The sequence below is a fragment of the Bubalus kerabau genome, chromosome 7 (assembly GCF_029407905.1).
Source record: "Bubalus kerabau isolate K-KA32 ecotype Philippines breed swamp buffalo chromosome 7, PCC_UOA_SB_1v2, whole genome shotgun sequence".
In the NCBI taxonomy this organism is placed as follows: Eukaryota; Metazoa; Chordata; class Mammalia; order Artiodactyla; family Bovidae; genus Bubalus; species Bubalus kerabau.
Window position 1 is genome coordinate 29,153,862 of NC_073630.1, and position 17,642 is coordinate 29,171,503.

General features: G+C 40.3%; 1 protein-coding gene across 4 annotated transcripts in view; it reads right to left on the minus strand.

Moving 5' to 3' along the window:
• Positions 1 to 17,642, minus strand: part of LEF1 (lymphoid enhancer binding factor 1) — a 116,047-nt gene that overhangs the window by 25,178 nt on the left and 73,227 nt on the right. For 3 of the 4 annotated variants that reach the window (XM_055587924.1, XM_055587925.1, XM_055587926.1), the window contains exons 4-7: positions 13,858 to 13,990; positions 7,570 to 7,660; positions 3,693 to 3,815; positions 2,520 to 2,682 (exon numbers count right to left, since the gene is read on the minus strand). In XM_055587924.1, the coding sequence (XP_055443899.1) occupies positions 2,520 to 2,682; positions 3,693 to 3,815; positions 7,570 to 7,660; positions 13,858 to 13,990 (510 nt within the window). Of the gene's footprint in view, positions 1 to 2,519; positions 2,683 to 3,692; positions 3,816 to 5,871; positions 5,956 to 7,569; positions 7,661 to 13,857; positions 13,991 to 17,642 lie in introns of all 4 variants that reach the window. The other variant, XM_055587927.1, reaches the window with a different exon arrangement.

Genomic DNA, 17,642 nt, shown 5'->3' on the forward strand with positions numbered 1-17,642 from the left:
GTTCCCAGGGATTTACAATTCACAAATGCAATTCACAAACGAAGCATCATTTACTAGAGTAAAACAGTTCAGTAAAATTATGATATTAAAGTTTTACGTTGAAAACAAAAGTAAAGTCTGATGCAAGCTAGAAAGACGATCTCAACAGGCATTTCTGAAACACATATTGACTAAAAACGTTTTTCCATCTCTTTTCCTTACTGAAAGATTCATCAAGTTGTTGGGAAAGTACCCATTTGAAGAAACTTAACACAGGTCCAAGATTTAGAAATTCTGACACTAAATATGCAATAAATGGACTTCAATAGTCTAGAAGGTCTGAAAAGAAAAACCATAAAATAATATTTATGTTATTATTTATAGTATGAAGAAGAAAACTGAGTCATTCATATGAATAAACATTTCTATGTTAGAGATAAAGGTGAGTAAAAATCAAAAGATAAAATGTTCCAGCATGAATTTCAATTCCACTATTAAGAATTCTAATTATCCTAGTGTAAAACTTCATGATTTTAAAGCTAGGAACTTTAAAGAACTAGCAAGAACTATCCTGCCAGAGGGGAGTTATGAAAGGATAAAAAAACCTGATCTTAATCAAAGATCTCAGAAACCTATAAATAGAAACAGGTGTCCAAATCAAAGACAGAGGGAGACCCTAAATGAGAACCATCCTTTAGGACACATGCTCTGATCTGGGGATTGTTAAGGGAGCTGACAAAGTAGCAACTGTTGGAAATGTGCATTAAAAATAGGAAGCATACATCCATATCATATCCTTAACTCTCTTGAGCAGGAAAATAAATCCCACTGGAGGACCATGGACCTTTAACTTGGGGGGAAAAAAAATAAGATTTTACACAAGCTAAAAAAAGAACCCTTCTTTTCCTCTAATTTCTTCTTTTGAAGGTTCAGGGGGAAAAAAAATGATGGGAATCACTCATCTGCTATGATCTGGCTTTGAAAATCATTGTAATTATTGTTATTAAGTGTTTAAGAATCCACAGGGAGATAGAGTATTGTACACAGGGCACCAAAAGAGCTATAATCTGCCACCACATCCTACCCCTGAAACCCTGGTGTCTTGAAGATTGGAAATAGCTGCGTTTTTATGCCATCCAACAGGAATCTATAATTCAACAACGCCTGCTCTCCACCATCTGCTTTCTTCACACGGACTGGAAATCTCCTAATGTTTTCTGTCATGGATGCTGAAATGTATGAGGTTTTTAACAAACATGATGAAAATGTTCATCAGCAACAGCTAAAACATGACTTTAAGTCCCACAAAGGTTGTCAAGACCTTCCTTCTCCTGAATGTTCATTTGCAAACCATGAATTTCTTGAGAGTTTGCAAAAACAAATACACAAGGTCATATTTTAAGAAGTCACCACACGTATATGAAGAGCATCATACAAGTTAAGCTGAAGCATTTCTAAAACTTCAATGTAATTATAGTAAAATGCAATTTCAATGAGAAAAATTCCAATTTTCTCCACCACCCTTCAGATACCCAACTAAACCCATTTTAACCCTGAGAAAAGTACTGGGAAGGACTGACTCATCTCTGGGCTGGTGGCTGCACAAAGAAATCTAAGAGTATCTGTTCTAGCTATAAGTCTAGTGCCTGGGACATGACAGGTGCTCAGAAAAATACCTCTGCATGGGTGAAAGAAGCAACAACATCAACAGCAAAGGAGGGCGATCGAGAAACCTGGCCCATGTACACCTGGAGAGTCAGAGAACAATGCTTCTAGAATTAAGACTTCTCCGGCCCACACCAATTCTTCTATGTAAAGCTCTAAGGTAGAATGATCTGCTTACGTCTTGGAAGGAGCAGCCACTGCTGACTGCCAGGGTTTATCCAGAAACGTGGCTGGCCCCACAGGCCTTGCTGTAGCTCGCTGCTTTCTTGCTTCAGAGTCTGCACACACACATGCGCACACACACACACACACTGCTTCATGTGGGGAGAGTCCACCTCACCCCCTTCATCAGGGGTTAACCCCCACTCATCTCTCAACTACTTTCTCAGGGGGCCATTCCCAAGCCCCACCCCACCTCCATTATTCTCTGATTCTTGCTCTTCATATTAACAGTATTTATCACAATTTTAATTATATATATGTAATAGGGAATTATTTCATATCAGTATCCTGTCACAAAACTTCAAGATCTGTGAAGGCACGGACTACATCTATTTTACTCAGCAATAATTATGCAATGCCTACTACACTGCCTGGCACATAAAAGACACTCAAGATATACTCATCTAACGTATGATAATAGGAAAAGAGTTATCATTTACAGGAAATGTTCCAAGTACCAGACACAATCTCAGTTGTTGATACAATGCATTATATCATTCCTCCTAAAGGTTGTCATGTTCTGTTACTCCCCGAGTGACTGGTGACTATACAGATGATTCTATGACTACCTGATGTGTAAGTGCATTTGGGCAGCTGTTAATGAACCAGTTCCATGGTTACCATAAACATTTACATACCATCCCACTACTTACCCTTCTGCCTAGAATCTGGTTGATAGCTGCACTTTCCTTTAGCGTACACTCAGCTACGACATTCGCTCTCATTTCTTTCATGTATAACATAAAAGCATTCAGAGGCTTTTTAATGTGAGGTCTTTTTGGCTCCTGTTCCTTTCTCTGTTCATGCTGAGGCTTCCTAAAAGTTGGGAGTGGGGAAGGGGTTAGACGAATCAGGAAGAGATGGGAGGAGAGGAGCAGAGCATCCGCTTATTTCATGAGTCCACCTCAGGCTGGGACCACCCTCTGAACTCTCTATAAGCCCCCAGGACACTGTCTACTTAAATGAGTGCCTCATCTACTGTTGATACATAAGGATCCTTTGGTTTGCGAAAGCTTACCTATATGGGCTTGTGCAGATGCTGCATCTAGATTTTAGATGCTCCCTGGTCACCTTAGGAAAAGCTGAACATACAGTGCAGAAGTCAGTCCTCCTCTAGAACTGGCGTTCTTAACTTCGGTGGGTCAGCGCTCCTCTGAGAAGCTAATGAAACCTTAGACTCTCTCCCCCAGACAAATGCATGCTGGATTTGCCTGTACTTGCAGGGGTCTTATGGACAATGTTCACATGCTCCCTGCTACCGCATCCTTCTGTTCCAGTACAGACTCTAGACTAAGAAATTCAATTAATTACTAATCTTTTGGGAGAATTCAGCTGCGCTGTAACAGCCTGCAACAACCCTGGTCCGACAGGAAATCCTGGGTTTTGGTTTGCCCCCTTCCTTTCAATTCAGTGCTTCCAAAGCCCTGATGCAGATGCAGGGTGACTGTATTTCTAGAAGGAAATGCACTGAACCCCCCAATCTACTTCACTCTCAGGCTCCCCAAGAGTGGGAACCCAATTAAAGCCTCGCACTAAATGGCTGAACAGCTCCATTTCTTCAGTCTCTCTGCTCTGAAGATCACTTCTCTTTAGTGAGTTTCCCTTCATCTTTTGAGAGCTGTGCTCCTTTTCCGTCTCAGAACCAAATCAGAGCACTGAGAATCAAGCTGCTCGGTGTCCTCAGGGGCAGAGCTTTCAGGGTGGAGCTACACTGACTTTCAGGATAACAGATAGGGGTACGATTCGGCAACAGCAAAGGAGAAACTGTGGGGTTTAAGTCCTTGGTACCATAAGGCGTTCACAGGTGGAGAGAGAGGCGCACTCACACGTGCATTAGGTCGCTGTCAGTGTGGGGGTGTTCTTGTTTGACCTGAGGCGTTACGATGGCTGGATGAGGGATGCCAGTTGTGTGGGGACCAGGAGGACCAGGAATCATATGATGAGAAAACCTGAAAGAAGGAAAGATGAGAAAACAAAATGTACTGCTGTAACAAGAGCTGGTTGGAATTTTGAAACAACTCACTAACTGCTATTGGCTGAGAGTAAAAACACATCTTCACACACAGACATATTAACTATAAGAGCAGGCTGATGATTAATTTCTTTCCTTTCTGTAGTCAGGTGGAAAATATTTATAATTACACACCACCGAACAGATTTTTTTTTTTCAAGCTAATGGTGGAATCTGGCATTTTTCCTGGGAAGGCTCTAGGCAATAGGAGTAAAAAAAAAAAAAAAAGTGAGTCACTTTTCTTGCAAAGCAGTTTTCAGAGAATTTCAGTAAGAATAATTACTGGAAATACAATATTTTATGAAGATTTAGCTTTTTAAAATGATTTTAAAATCTAAAGACATCATATTTTAAAATCTCTGTCTACATCCCTGAGTGGACCTTCATATTAAGTCTTCTCCTGTTGGCTTTTTCCCTAATATCGGGAGAGAGCGACTGAGAAGACAAGGGACAGGAAGATTTGTTCAGTCTCTAATTTAATAAGGTTGCCATCAGCATCATTCCAAATAATTTTCTACACATAAAGAAGGTACTGTTTGAGAGATCTAGCCTCATGGAAAATTGATAACAAAATTAAGGGGAAGAATTTAATTAAAGGGAAGGATACAGTTCTGCTTCAAGGTAAAAACTACACAAGCTCAAATAAAGGCTTTTTCCCAGAGTATGCTTATAGAGCATTTAAAAGATCTCAAAATATCCACCACCGTTCAACACAAAGGAGGGAAACTGCCATGCAAGGAAAATAAAACAAAGACAGTACTTTCAACAAGCTCTTTGATAAATTTGGATATGCTTTAGAAATTTCTGCTTTCAAACTGTTTTAAAGTAAACATGTAGAGTTCAACAAAAAACATTCTCAGGTCTTTCATCACCGTCTGTACAGTTAATTCCTTCTTCTGGGAAGGAAAGAAGGGACTCTGCTTGGATATGTAATATTTCAGAAACAAATCTTTAAAAATTAAGGAGGCATGGGAAAAATACAAACATTCAATCGAATCATGATGCTTTGCTAAATGGACAATTTGTAAAAATACGTGATGCTGGTTATTTGCCTATGAGAAAATCCTATCATCACACAATTCTTATCCAATGTTAAAATATATGTATAAACTATATTTTGGAGGAAGGGTATTAATTTCATTCCCTCTCAACCAGTTAGGTGTACAATTTACCGAATAAAATGATTTTTGAAAAAGCTGAAATTCACCAAAGAAAACTGCAAATTTCATACATAGGTAAAAAAGTTAAGATTCACAACCAGTTACTAACCCAACAGTTTGACTTCCAGCATGTTAATGCTAGCTCCCTTGAAAAAGCCACATTGAACACACAGATGATACACCACAAATGTGTGTGTACATCAAGCACAGGGCACAAAAGCCGTCCTTTCCAGAGGCAAAAGCGTTACACAGAGCGGTGTGGCACAGCAGAGCTCGCGGAGCTTCACACCACTACGTCCACACGGGGCCTGATTCACACACGAGGACACACAGCCCGGACGGCCTGACAGCCGGAGGCCCCGTTCCTTCTCTTCTCACGGCCCCGGGCCAGGAAGGCTCTAGACTATCTGGGCCTTTTCAGACACCGTCACATGAAACTGAGACACCCTTCCCCACAGGAAAAAAAAAAAAAGCCAGTCTTAATTCTCCCGCTGACCCACCCCCAGCATGTTTGGAATTGAACAAGCTCTTCCTAGGACGTCCCCTCTGGGGACGTTTTTCCTCCCGCCGTCGGGGGGCGGTCCAGTCTTTAGGAGGTACGGTCTCCGGCGGGGCTGGCTCCGTCTGCCTGACGGGTGTGGCTGGTGCTGTGGGGCGTGGAGTCTGGCTCCTACCGGGACTCCCCAGGACGCCTAGTGTGGGAGCCAGGCACCCTGCGCAGACAGACGCGGGCTGAGCTGTGCACCCGCTGGGCCGAGAGGCAAGCAGAGGCGCACGAGACGCAAGCGCGCAAGAGCAGCCTGTCCTGGCACGCCCGGTTCCACCTCCACCTACCTGGACATGGAAGTGTCGACTGACAGTGAGGATGGGTAGGGCTGCCTGAAGCCTCCCGTGATGGGATATACAGGCTGACCTTGCCTGAGGTCACAGAAGAGAGGAACCCATCAATGACAAAACATGAGTTACCAACCAGCAACCAGAGTTTGATGAAGGGAGGCCCTCAACCAGAATCTGGGGCGTGTTACGAAGGGGGTACTGCTTCAGTCACCCAACTGCCTCCCTTCCTCACCCTCCGCCCACCCAAAGCATCACTAGTGCCTTGAAGGAACTCTCCCACTGCAGTCCATGGATGACTCGTTTTCTGCCCCTGCCCCTCTCCAGCCCCACTGATGCTTTAAACAAAGTAGGTGTGTAAACAGCTCTTACTGAATATAACAGAACCTAAGAATGGTGAACTATTCTTTTTAGGATAATGTATTCTTTATCAGAATCTTTGAGAACTTCAGGGAAGGGAAGAAAGGAGGATAAAAGTTTATATAAAAATGAACACATTTTTGAAAACCCTGCACCCCACCTCCCACCCTTACGCCCATGCTGCAGGCAAGAAATAAAAGATCAATTCATTGGAGTTATTTTGTCTCTGCTCTAAGAATTCCATCTCTCCCTCTGTTTTTCCTACATGTCACATTTTTCATTTACACAGTCTTTATTTCCAGATGCCACTGATGGAACTCAGCCCAGGATTATTGCCCTTAAGTAGCTAAGTTCAGACAGAATAATTGATGCAGGTTTGGAAGTGTTTGCATAATCAATTAAATTCAAACAGAGTTATTGACTGCGAGAGTTAATGCTAAAGAGAAGAGAGAAAGCTGGAATATCCATGGCAGGATAAGCCCTCCTTATGAAGAAGAGATAATGTACGGATGTGAGGGAGGGAGACTGGGGCTTTCTCCAGGGGTCTGTAAGGACACAGAGTCAGGAAAGAAAGGAGAGAAAACGTTTGCTGAAGGTGCAGCCCTTCGTCCATGGAGTGAGCAGTGGGGCGAGAGGGATGGGAGTGAGGGCAGGGAAAGCTATGTGCTAACTAACAATAAAATGATAAAAATAGGCTCCACTGTATGAAGTGATTCTTTCTTCCCTAAATACATTTCTTTTCCTTTACCTTTATAATTAAAAAAAACCGGAAAACAGTGGTATGGATCTTTCAGAAACAACAAAATAGAGAACATGTGGATTCTGAAAGGATAAAGTCCATTTGTCTGTTTTTCACTCCTCTGAACTCAAACTGGGGCTTACTTTATTAAAGTTCAAAAGATGCTTTTGCATTTGTTACAGTTATTTGCCATTTACGTCACTTGCCCATTTATAAGCAAAGATCGATATTCAATATATCTAAGGTTGTGCTTCAAAAATATAAGTTGTTCATAAAGAACTAGAAAAGAAAGACCACAGTGAACACTTTGTACAGGCATAGTAAATGCCCAGAGCCACAAATTGAATCCATAAAACTATAAGCTTCAAAGCGAATGCTACACAGTCATTTTCTACACATATTAGCAAACGGACTCAGTCCATTTCAAAGTCTGTATGTCTTTTAATCTTTTAAATTGAAATGAAATAAAGTTAGCACCTCATGTGTTGAAGTTTCTTCAACTCCACAAGTGTTATTATTCATAAAGCTAATTTCCATAAACGGGGAGTAGAAGATAATATGTTCAGACACCTGGCTGCAGGTTGCAAGAAGGATCTTACCAGCCAAGAGGTGGGGTAATCTGTCCAACACCACCCGGAGACAGGGGATAAAACGTAGGGATCTCGGGAGCTGGAGGATGTCTGGACATGCCTATTAAAAAGAACAATGGAGAGGCAGATTCACAGGACATTCGATTTCTGAGAGAAATAGAAAGGCAAGAAAATGCATTATGTCATTAGAACTTAAGGTGTAGAATGAGACAATATTTATTTTTCTGATTTAACAGAAGTCAGTTTGTTATCTTTACTCAAGATTTCAGCATCTGAGAAAACACGTCTGAAGGCAGTATCTCTTGAGGGGCTCCTAAAACAGTAAATATACTGCTAGTAAAAAGGCATCAAAACGAGACTGTAAAACTACTTAAGCTTGCGCTCATCATTTCACGCCGGTCAGGAAAATGGGAGACAACTGTTTTTGTGTAGAACGACAGCACTTCATAAGCAGAAGGCCTGCCATGGTGTTCAAGGATTAGGTAAATCGCTCGTTTCAGATCTTCACTGGCTCCCTTATGGGCACATAGATTTGGGAAATGTGATACCTCAGAGGATCAAAGATTAATTGGAAATAATCTGCAGCCCCATAATGGTCGCACGTGATATGATTCATCTGGTCTCTGGCACTGCAGCTCCAACCGGGGCTCTTCACCGGGTTGAGTCCCCTGGGCTCCGAGGTCAGGCCGGTCTGGATCAGCTGTACTCCACAGACAGCGAGTGTGCCACACTGTTTCTCAAGCTCACACTCCCTGGAGCACACTACCCTGCTGCTGTGAAACCACCCAGAGAACACGCCTAATCCTAGTCCCGTTTGACATCTCTGTCTACATCTTACCTTGGGTACTGGAAAGAAGGGGTACGGTGCATACGTAAAAACGCAAAACAAAACGTTACGTTCATATCTGGGGGAAAGTGATTCTGAACAGAAGACAGCCACAGGAGTTTCTTTACACAGTTAATCTGGCTTTAAAAGAGCATTATCCTGTATAAACATATATCCCCAGGCTTAACAACCTGAATATACATTTCAGTGGCTATAATTATATTGCCTCATATGCAAAATCAGGTGAGTATACAGAAGATGTTCCTTATGTATTCTGCTTTTTTACTATTCAAAATGTCTGTGAATTTCAATTGGATATTAAAAGATATTGAAGGCCTTGAGCATATGGGAATGCGTTAAGAAGTGTTGTCTTCAAAGTTGATGTTAATTTGACTTTGAGGTTAGGACAAACTATTCTTTAACTCTTAGAAGAAGTAGCTAGGAAGGAGAAAGGTCTTTAATCTCTTTCGACGGAGTTTACATGAAATCATCTCAGGTTTTGCTGTTTTTAAAAGGAGTCTAAAATCTTCTTTTTTGATCTCTTATCACTTTCAAATTTAATGAGTATTTTTTTTAATTCCTTTATATCATCAATGCACCAAAAGCATTGCATACAATAGGACCTAAGGCAGTTCTGTGGATCTACTCTCTCTCACTGAAGCAGAGCCCCTGGCAACTGTTTTTATGGAAGCTGGAAGTTCACTTTAGCAGAGTTACCATAAAAATCTCCCTTTATAAAAAAGCTGTCAATACTGCTTCTTTTGATCACAGAGGAGCCCTTGGGATTTGTTTTAACTTAGGGCTGGGGAGGCAGGGGCACCAGGGGGCCTGCTGTAGTGATTCTTGACATAGCAGAATCATAGGGCAGTTTCTCCAACTTGCTGCCTCCCTCATCCCAGATTCTCCACAGCTCTCGTTCTGCAGGGGGGTTGCTCAGTCTTGAAAAGAAAAACCTGACCAACACAGAAGAACATTGGGAACTTTGTGGAAACTTGAGCTTGGAAATCATAATTAGAGGCTGAATTGTGTGAATGGTCTACTTTAACCCCTTTGTTAGGGAGATGAAGTGATTGTTTAGGTGCCTAAAAAATATGACTTGTCCTGGGATCTTATCTCTGGGAGGCAGAGAAGCAAACTGCTTTCAGTCACATGTCTCTGAGCAGAGGAGCTGGAAACCTGCCCTCCACACTACCTGTGTTTTTACGCACACTGACAACAGTGCATTTGTGATCTGCTGTAGGAATAACTTGACAGAACAAAACACATAATTTTTTTTCATATTTGGATTTGATTTTACTGCTTAAAAACAAACAAGGGAACTGCCGTTTACTTAGCACCTGCTACATGCTAGTTCCTGTGCTGGGTATTTAATTTGACTGTTTCTATTAAAATGCTACTCATATTTCAGATAACTTTCTCTCATGAACTATTCTCTAACTCTTACTGCTGTGAGAAATCTTTCCTCTTAGAATCTACAACATTTTATTTGTACTTTTAACACGGTACTTAAGATGTTCTTCATTATGTTTTACAGTGAGTTTGTGCAAATGATTTCCTGTGTGAGCTTACACACTGCTAGGAAAAAAGAGAACATTTTTTCCCTTATCTGTGTATCAAACCATGGCTGTCTCCCAGAGAAGGCTCTGAATACAATTCTGAGTGACTAAACACATGAACAAGTGAAACAAAGGGACACACTTCCCACGCTGGGTCAGTACTATAAGCCATTTGCACGCACACACGTGGTATGGCTTAGGTCATTACACGAGCAGAAGAAAGTGGATCTGTGTTTTCTAAATAGCTCACTGTTGTCTTAAGATCCCGTTTCCAAAGATTCCTAAAAGTGTGTGCCTCTCTACCAACTCCTGTGCTGCTGCTGCTGCTGCTGCTGCTAAGTCGCTTCAGTCGTGTCCGACTCTGTGCGACCCCAGAGACAGCAGCCTACCAGGCTCCCCCGTCCCTGGGATTCTCCAGGCAAGAACACTGGAGTGGGTTGCCATTTCCTTCTCCAAACTCCTGTGCTACACATCATTTATTTAACAAGTATTTATTGAGAATTTATTATATGGGATCCCCTGGTGGCTCAGATGGTAAAGAATCTGCCTGCAATGGGGGAGACCTGGGTTGGGAAGATCCCCTGGAGGAGGGCATGGCAACCCACTTCAGTATTCTTACCTGGAGAATCCCCATGGACAGAGGAGTCTGGAGAGCTACAGTCCATGGGGTCACAAAGAGTTGGAAACCACGGAGTGACTAAGCACAGCACATATGCTGGAGGCTATATGCAATACATCCTTAATTTTTTTTAACTTTTATAAATACAGCTAAAATGATTCTGGTGTCAGACTGCACGGATACAGCAGTTCTGCCACTCACTAACTGTATGTTCTTGAGGAAGTTATTTAATTATTATTCTGCAGAATCAGAATAAAAACGACATAGAGGTCGTTCTGAGAAGTACATGCATTCATATATAATAAAGAAAAGTACCTGGTAAGTGCTGTGTTGAGTGTTTGCTGTTATTTACAAGGACACAAATACATAAACAGGTACATAAACCCAGTATTTCCTAAAAGCTCTTCCTCTTAACATTTTTATCAGACACAATGAGAGGAACAAAATGATGGATATTAGCTTCCTTTCTTCTTAGAACTACACCTGCACCCACTACTTTACCCCAACACACATGCGTAAAAACTAGTGTGATTCCTAACAGGAAATTAACCTAAAGTTATTTTCTTAAAAATAAGAATGGGCTCTGCTAACAAACTGTTTATATTTATTGAATAAGCCCAACTAGAGTTAGAGTATGAACATGAGTTTCTTTTTTTTTTTTATTTTGGGGGATAAAGCTAACAAGCCTCCCAGGAACTTTGAAATCAGCAGCTTAGTACCACCATGCTGTAACCAGCTGTACATGATAGAACCAAAAGGCAGGCAGGGGAGAGAAGAGTAAAGGCAAGAGACCTGGTAAGTGTTAGACTTTTCTCCCTCATACTTATTTTTTGGTGATGATTGTACCCAAGTGGAATGATATAAACTCAAGATCATGTAAATTGATTCTTAAACCAAGGTTTTATATTCCCCTACCTACATAGTGATGGGATACATTAAGTCTATGACAAAAAAGTAATTAAAAACACGATTTTTATATTACAACAAAAGCAAACAGTATTATAGAGTAGAATTCACAGATTTTTAGCACAAAATATTTCAAAGAAATTACAAGCAGACAATTTCTGGTCATGCCCACTAGTCCCTTCTCTAGTTCTGAAAAGTTTGTTTAAAGAAAAGGTTTGAGGAGTAATGATAAATTACAATTATTAAGGTAAAACAAGGTAGGGTAGCAGTAAAATATGGAAATAGAAGAGAAAATGCAACTGTAATTGGTAGCCAGTTAGAAAAATTTCTGTTTTAAAAACTAAACTCTCCTAGAATTTGTGAGAGAAAAACTACTGAACTATCGTGTGTTACTTTTAAAATTTTTTATTATGTTATTCTTTTAAATAAATTCATTTCATAGTGCTCTGAATGGGGAATGGGATAAGGTAAATACTATGTAATTGTTATGTAAATAAATAGTTTAAAACTAAATAAAACATACTCTTGGATTCTTTTTGATAATAGCTTGTCTGGGGCTTTTACACCTATCTTTAACTGTCATCTGCATCTTTATGGTCCCCAGATGTGCATCTCTAGCTTAGGGCCTGCTCTGGGATTATGACCTGTACATTTCCCTTCAGACATCCCAAAGGGACCTCAAACTTGCCACACCCAAGGTCATATTCTCGAGCTTTCCTCTCAAACTCAGCTTTCCTCCTAAGACACTTGTCTTAAGTTTCCTTTCTCACTACATATTCACAGATCTGCCTCTGTTGTTTCTGATTATTTGGAGGTCATTTACAAAAGGAAGTAGAGGAGAGAAAGGGCTGGAAATGAGAATAAAATAGAGACAAACCCAGAAACATCTGCCACAAGGAGTCTTGCCTTCTCTAAGAAGATGTACTGGGGCTCCAAGCAAGCAAAGTCCTACTAAATTGTCAAAGAGTCATCTTTTTAATAAAGGTGGGAAATGAAGATGATACATATTTAACCTAAAAGTGTTCACAGAGGTGGGAAAAACACTCAACCTCTGAACTTCACTGTTGTTTTACACACTTACTAAACACTGTTGTTCACGATCCATCAAAGATAGGGCTGGACAAAAGGGAGAAGTGCTGGAGAAGGCATGTTTGACCCCTTTACCCTTTACATTCTCTGCCTTCACATGGCTTCACAGGACTTTTCATTTTGAACACCTCAAGATCCTGCTGAGGTCCAAATGTGTATGTGCATGAAGAGAGCAAGGGCTCCCCTGTGAACACACTGCCCCTCTCTCAAGGTCTGCCCGAGGATGCTGGGACCAGAAGGCTGCGAGAACCTGTGCTTTGCGTCCGTCCAACAACCAAACCAACCCTCAATGCCTCAGGTTAGAAACAGGCATTTTGATTTTTGAGACTTCTTATGATGTATGTTTCCCTGTAAACGATACAGAAGCAGAACTTGGTAACAGTGTAAAGAAGCAAAATAAGATCCATGTTGCTTTGAATGCAGGCCCACTCTAGTATTTCTGCCTGGAAAATCCTATGGACAGAGGAGTCTGGTGGGCTATATAGTCCATGGTGTAATGAAGAGCTGGACACAGCTGAGCGACCAACGCTTAGTCTGTTTTGACTTTAGACAGAAATGGTTTTGCACTTTATGTGTGTGTGTGTGAAGTCGTTTCAGCCGTGTCTGACTCTTTGTGACCCTATGGACTGTAGCCGCCAGACTCCTCTGTCCATGGGATTCTCCAGGCAAGAATACTGGAGTGGGTTGCCATGCCCTCCTCCAGGGGATCTTCCTGACCCAGGGATCAAACCTGTGTCTCTTAGGTCTCCCGCATTGGCGGGTGGATGCTTTACCACCAGCGCCACCTGGGAAACCCTTTGTACTTTAAATATAATTTTTGTTGAGAAACAACCAAAAGAAAAGAAAACACAACAGGGATATTACTGAAACCAAAGGAAATCACAAGTCTCAAAAATATAACATTTGAAGAAAAACACCTCCTACTTTGTCCCTTTTCTAACTTTTTTTTCCAGTACTATCATCAACACGTACGTAGTACATGCTGAAATAAATGAATATGGCAGGGGGCGCTGAGGACTGAATTTGTAATATATTTTCACAACATATCGGTTTATATTGGGATCATAGATCTTCAGAGCTCTCACGTTGAAAATGACCCTTCACTATTTTTTTTTTTAATCCCGAAAAAGAAAAGGCCAACAACAAATTCTTGTATGCTTATTAAAAAATTGCTATCAAATAAATTACTCTTATCTCCTACAAATGTGTTACAACATGAGCAGAGGCACCGGTGAGGTCACTCAGACTGGTGAAACGAGGCTCTTCCTTCTCCAAAGAGGCCTGGGCGGCGAGGCTCTCACCTTGTTTGGAGTTGACATCTGATGGGATATGTGACGGGTGTGATCCTGGAGAAAAGTGCTCGTCGCTGTACGTGATGAGAGGGGTGAGAGGATGGACCGCATGGGATGGCTGCACCACGGGCACTTTATTTGACTGCAAAGTAACCACAAGGACAACAGTTAATACGGACTCCCAGCTCCTGTCTCCTCTCTCCTCAAAAGTCAACCAAGAATTATCTCCAGACCTAAACAACTGAAATCATCTGCTCTACCCACTTAAGATTTTCAGGATTTTCTCATGTTAAATACGCCTTGAGTACATGAATATCCCACCAAGAAAACGATCAGTTATTTAACCAAGGCCCCTTTGGAGATTTAGATTGGTCACTATTATTCCATGACATCAATTTTCTATACATACATATTTACACCCCTTTTGGATTATCTCCTTAGCTTAAAGTCAATAAACGGTTTCTGGAGCAAAAGTTATGAATGTTTTAGTAACTCTATTCATTACATATGTTTGGCATAAAATGGGCATTCAATAAACATTATGAATAGATAAATGAATAAATATTCCAACTTAAAAGGCAACTTTTTAAACAACCTCATATATATAAATTTGCTGTAATGACATCATCTTAGTTTATAAAATTCATAATCCTAGAGTTGTAGAGCAGTAAATCTGGCTAAGCTAGTGAAGAACCCGCCTGCCAATGCAGGAGATACAAGAGACGTGGGTTCGATCCCTGGGTCAGGAAGATCCCCTAGAGGAGGAAATGGTAACCAGCCCCAGTATTCTTGCCTGAAGAATCCCACAGACAGAGGAGTCTGGCGGGTCCATGGGGTTGCAACGAGCTGGACATGACTGGGCATGTGCACATACGTGCGTGTGCTCATGCGCACACAAACAGAATTGTACATCCTTAAGAACCAAATTATACCATTTTTTCATGTTCTATAGTTTCGTCAATCAAACATGACCATCATTTATTATGCCTTAGAGCTGCTTAGCTCATCTTCAGTTCCTCTAGGTTCCAAAAGTATTAACAGATAAAACGGAGTTTCTAATCTTGGGTTTAACTGCATAATGTGAAGTATAGCTTATAAGAACACTTCAAATTGTTGACATTTATATTTAACATATTTTATGTCTCTTATTTGTTTAAAAATAAATTTTACTATTTAATTTGAAATTCTAAGACTACATAATAGTAACACTTATTAAAGGCTCAGGTTATTTATTTGGACTTCAATTTGAAATTTGGAATTCTGTTGTTTGGTTAAAGTTGAATCTCCCATGCATACTGCCCCCTCAATAAAGTGAACTAAGCAAATCAGTAATACAAACAAGACTAAGGCAGTTTAACCTAATTAGAGGGTTGTTTTAAAGAAACTACCCCCCCACACACAATTCAACACAATTATATGCACAATATGTTTCTGATTTTAAACTCATCTCCTAATTTAGGCTGTCTCAGAAAAATATCTATTTAGAAATCTAATAATAAGTAACTCATGAATTTAAAAGGAATAAACTCTAATGAATTCTAAATATTCTCTAATTCACTAGTTCAAACATGCCTTCATCATGCTAGTTTAAATAGTCTGTTACTATTCTACAGACTAAAATACATGTGAAATCACTTTCTCCAGAAAAGAATGTATTATTAAAATTTTTTTGTGTAAGTCCCTGAAAAATGCACAGTTTTTCAGGGACTTACACAGTAAACTGCTTAAAGTGTAGGGACAAATCTGAATGGCTGAGAACCCATGACACACCTGTGTATGATGGCTGCACCCACTACACACACTGATTATGTCACTTTTTGTTGTTGTTGTTGTTTTACAAATTAGGTATAAGAAGTACGTGGTTCCAACAGAAAGAACCATCCTCAGGAAAATTAGGAGTAATTATCCTAGTAACTCTTAATTCTCTTTATGGTAAGTAATTCTTTATACCCTATCATTACAACCTCCACCCAAAGAAACTTATGAACTAAAAAAAAGCGAGGGGGGAAAAAATCACACTTTTTTAGACAATGATATGCTCTCCTTGCTAGATTTCCCCCTATTTTATAATTACCAGCTCCCCTCTAACAGCAGAGCTCACACAGCTCCTATAGCCCTTGGCGTTTATTAAGTAGAGCACCATTATCAAAGCCACACGCCTTTCTCTACACACCTCTGCACAGACATCTATGCATATAAATGTGTAAAAGGTTAAAAAAAAAATGTTTCCATGCTTTTCAAGTGTTAATGATACAGTGTGCCAAGTACACAGAATGAGCTTCTCAAATATAAGGAATTCAGAGTGCTAGAGGAAGTGGGGGGGGGTGGGTGTGAGGATGTTATTATTATAAATCCCTTTATATATGGAAGCAAAAATCTCAACACTCAAATGCTAAAATGAATGCATTTCAACTATACTTGAGAATAACTGTTTTGAGTTTCCTTTAAGAAGTCTCATAAGAAGCATAATTGCCAAACGATCTACAAAGATATTTTCTTAAGGTAGTTAAAAAGAGTAAAGCATTGCAGAAATCTTCTGCAAATATATATATATATATATATATATATATTATACACACACACACACATTTTATGTGCCTTTCTTATTTTCAGAGCACCACCTTAAGGAACTTGCATTAGCAGGCAGCATCTTCTTAATGTCTGACCTATCCCTCCAGTCATATAGCTCAGAATCTGGTGCCATGAATTTTTGCTAAATTATGCTATCCTTGCTCTCCTCTTAATTTTACGGTTTTCAACACAGATTTGCTTTCCTGTGGGAAGGAGATAAGAAGCTGAGGATTTTAATTTAAGCTCTGGCCTTGTCTTATACTTTGCAAGATGGATAGCGAAAGCAGTACTAGTAGGTGTGTTAAAGCCAACAAGGATTATGTCCATTTTTGTGGCCAAATAATAAAAGCAATATGAAATCTCAATAATATGAGCGAGCACAATTCTAAGGTTTAGAGTTTGCCTCCTGCTGACCACCTCCGCTGTGTATATAGAAGGATCCAACCGACACCACAGACGCTCGGCACAGCACCTTCCCAATCAAGTGTCCTCAGCCCTGAACTGTGGGCTTCCTCTGACGTCAGGAGTTACTGTCCCTTGATACTACCTGCTCACACAAGGTGAGAACCTGGGCACCGCTACTTTGTGCAAGTTTTAAGACAGAAAATATAACCATTGATTTCCCATCTGCCCTTGGGTTTTTTTTTTTAATTTTTAAATTTTATATTGGAGCATAGTTGATGAATAATGTCTCAGTTTCAGGTGTACAGCAAAGTGATTCAGTTACACATATACATGTATCTATTCTTTTACAAATTCTTTTCCCATTTAGGTCATTACATAATACTGAGCAGAGTTCCCTGTGCTATATACAGTAGGTCCTTGTTGATTATGTATTTTAAATACAGCAGTGTACACATGCCAATCCCAAACTCCCTATATAATCATTCTTAATTCTAGTCTTCGAATCTCCAAGTAACAATGTGCTGTATATTGGGGAGGGGAGTACATGAGGAGAGAAAGAATAACTGATCACTCAGTTTCTACAGACAAATTTATGAAACTGTATTATAATGCCTGGTTACAGGTGTCTATGTGGGCATACACGTATATTCATTAACACCTAAAATGTGCCAGACGAGATCTGGTGCTGCTGTCCTTGTACACGGCAGCGTCCTTTCTAGGTGTCTCAAAATGGGGATGCAGGTGTTGGAGACACAAAAGAAGTATGTAAAAAAAACAGAACAAAAAACCCAAAGCAAAACCTAAAAAGACTGCATCAA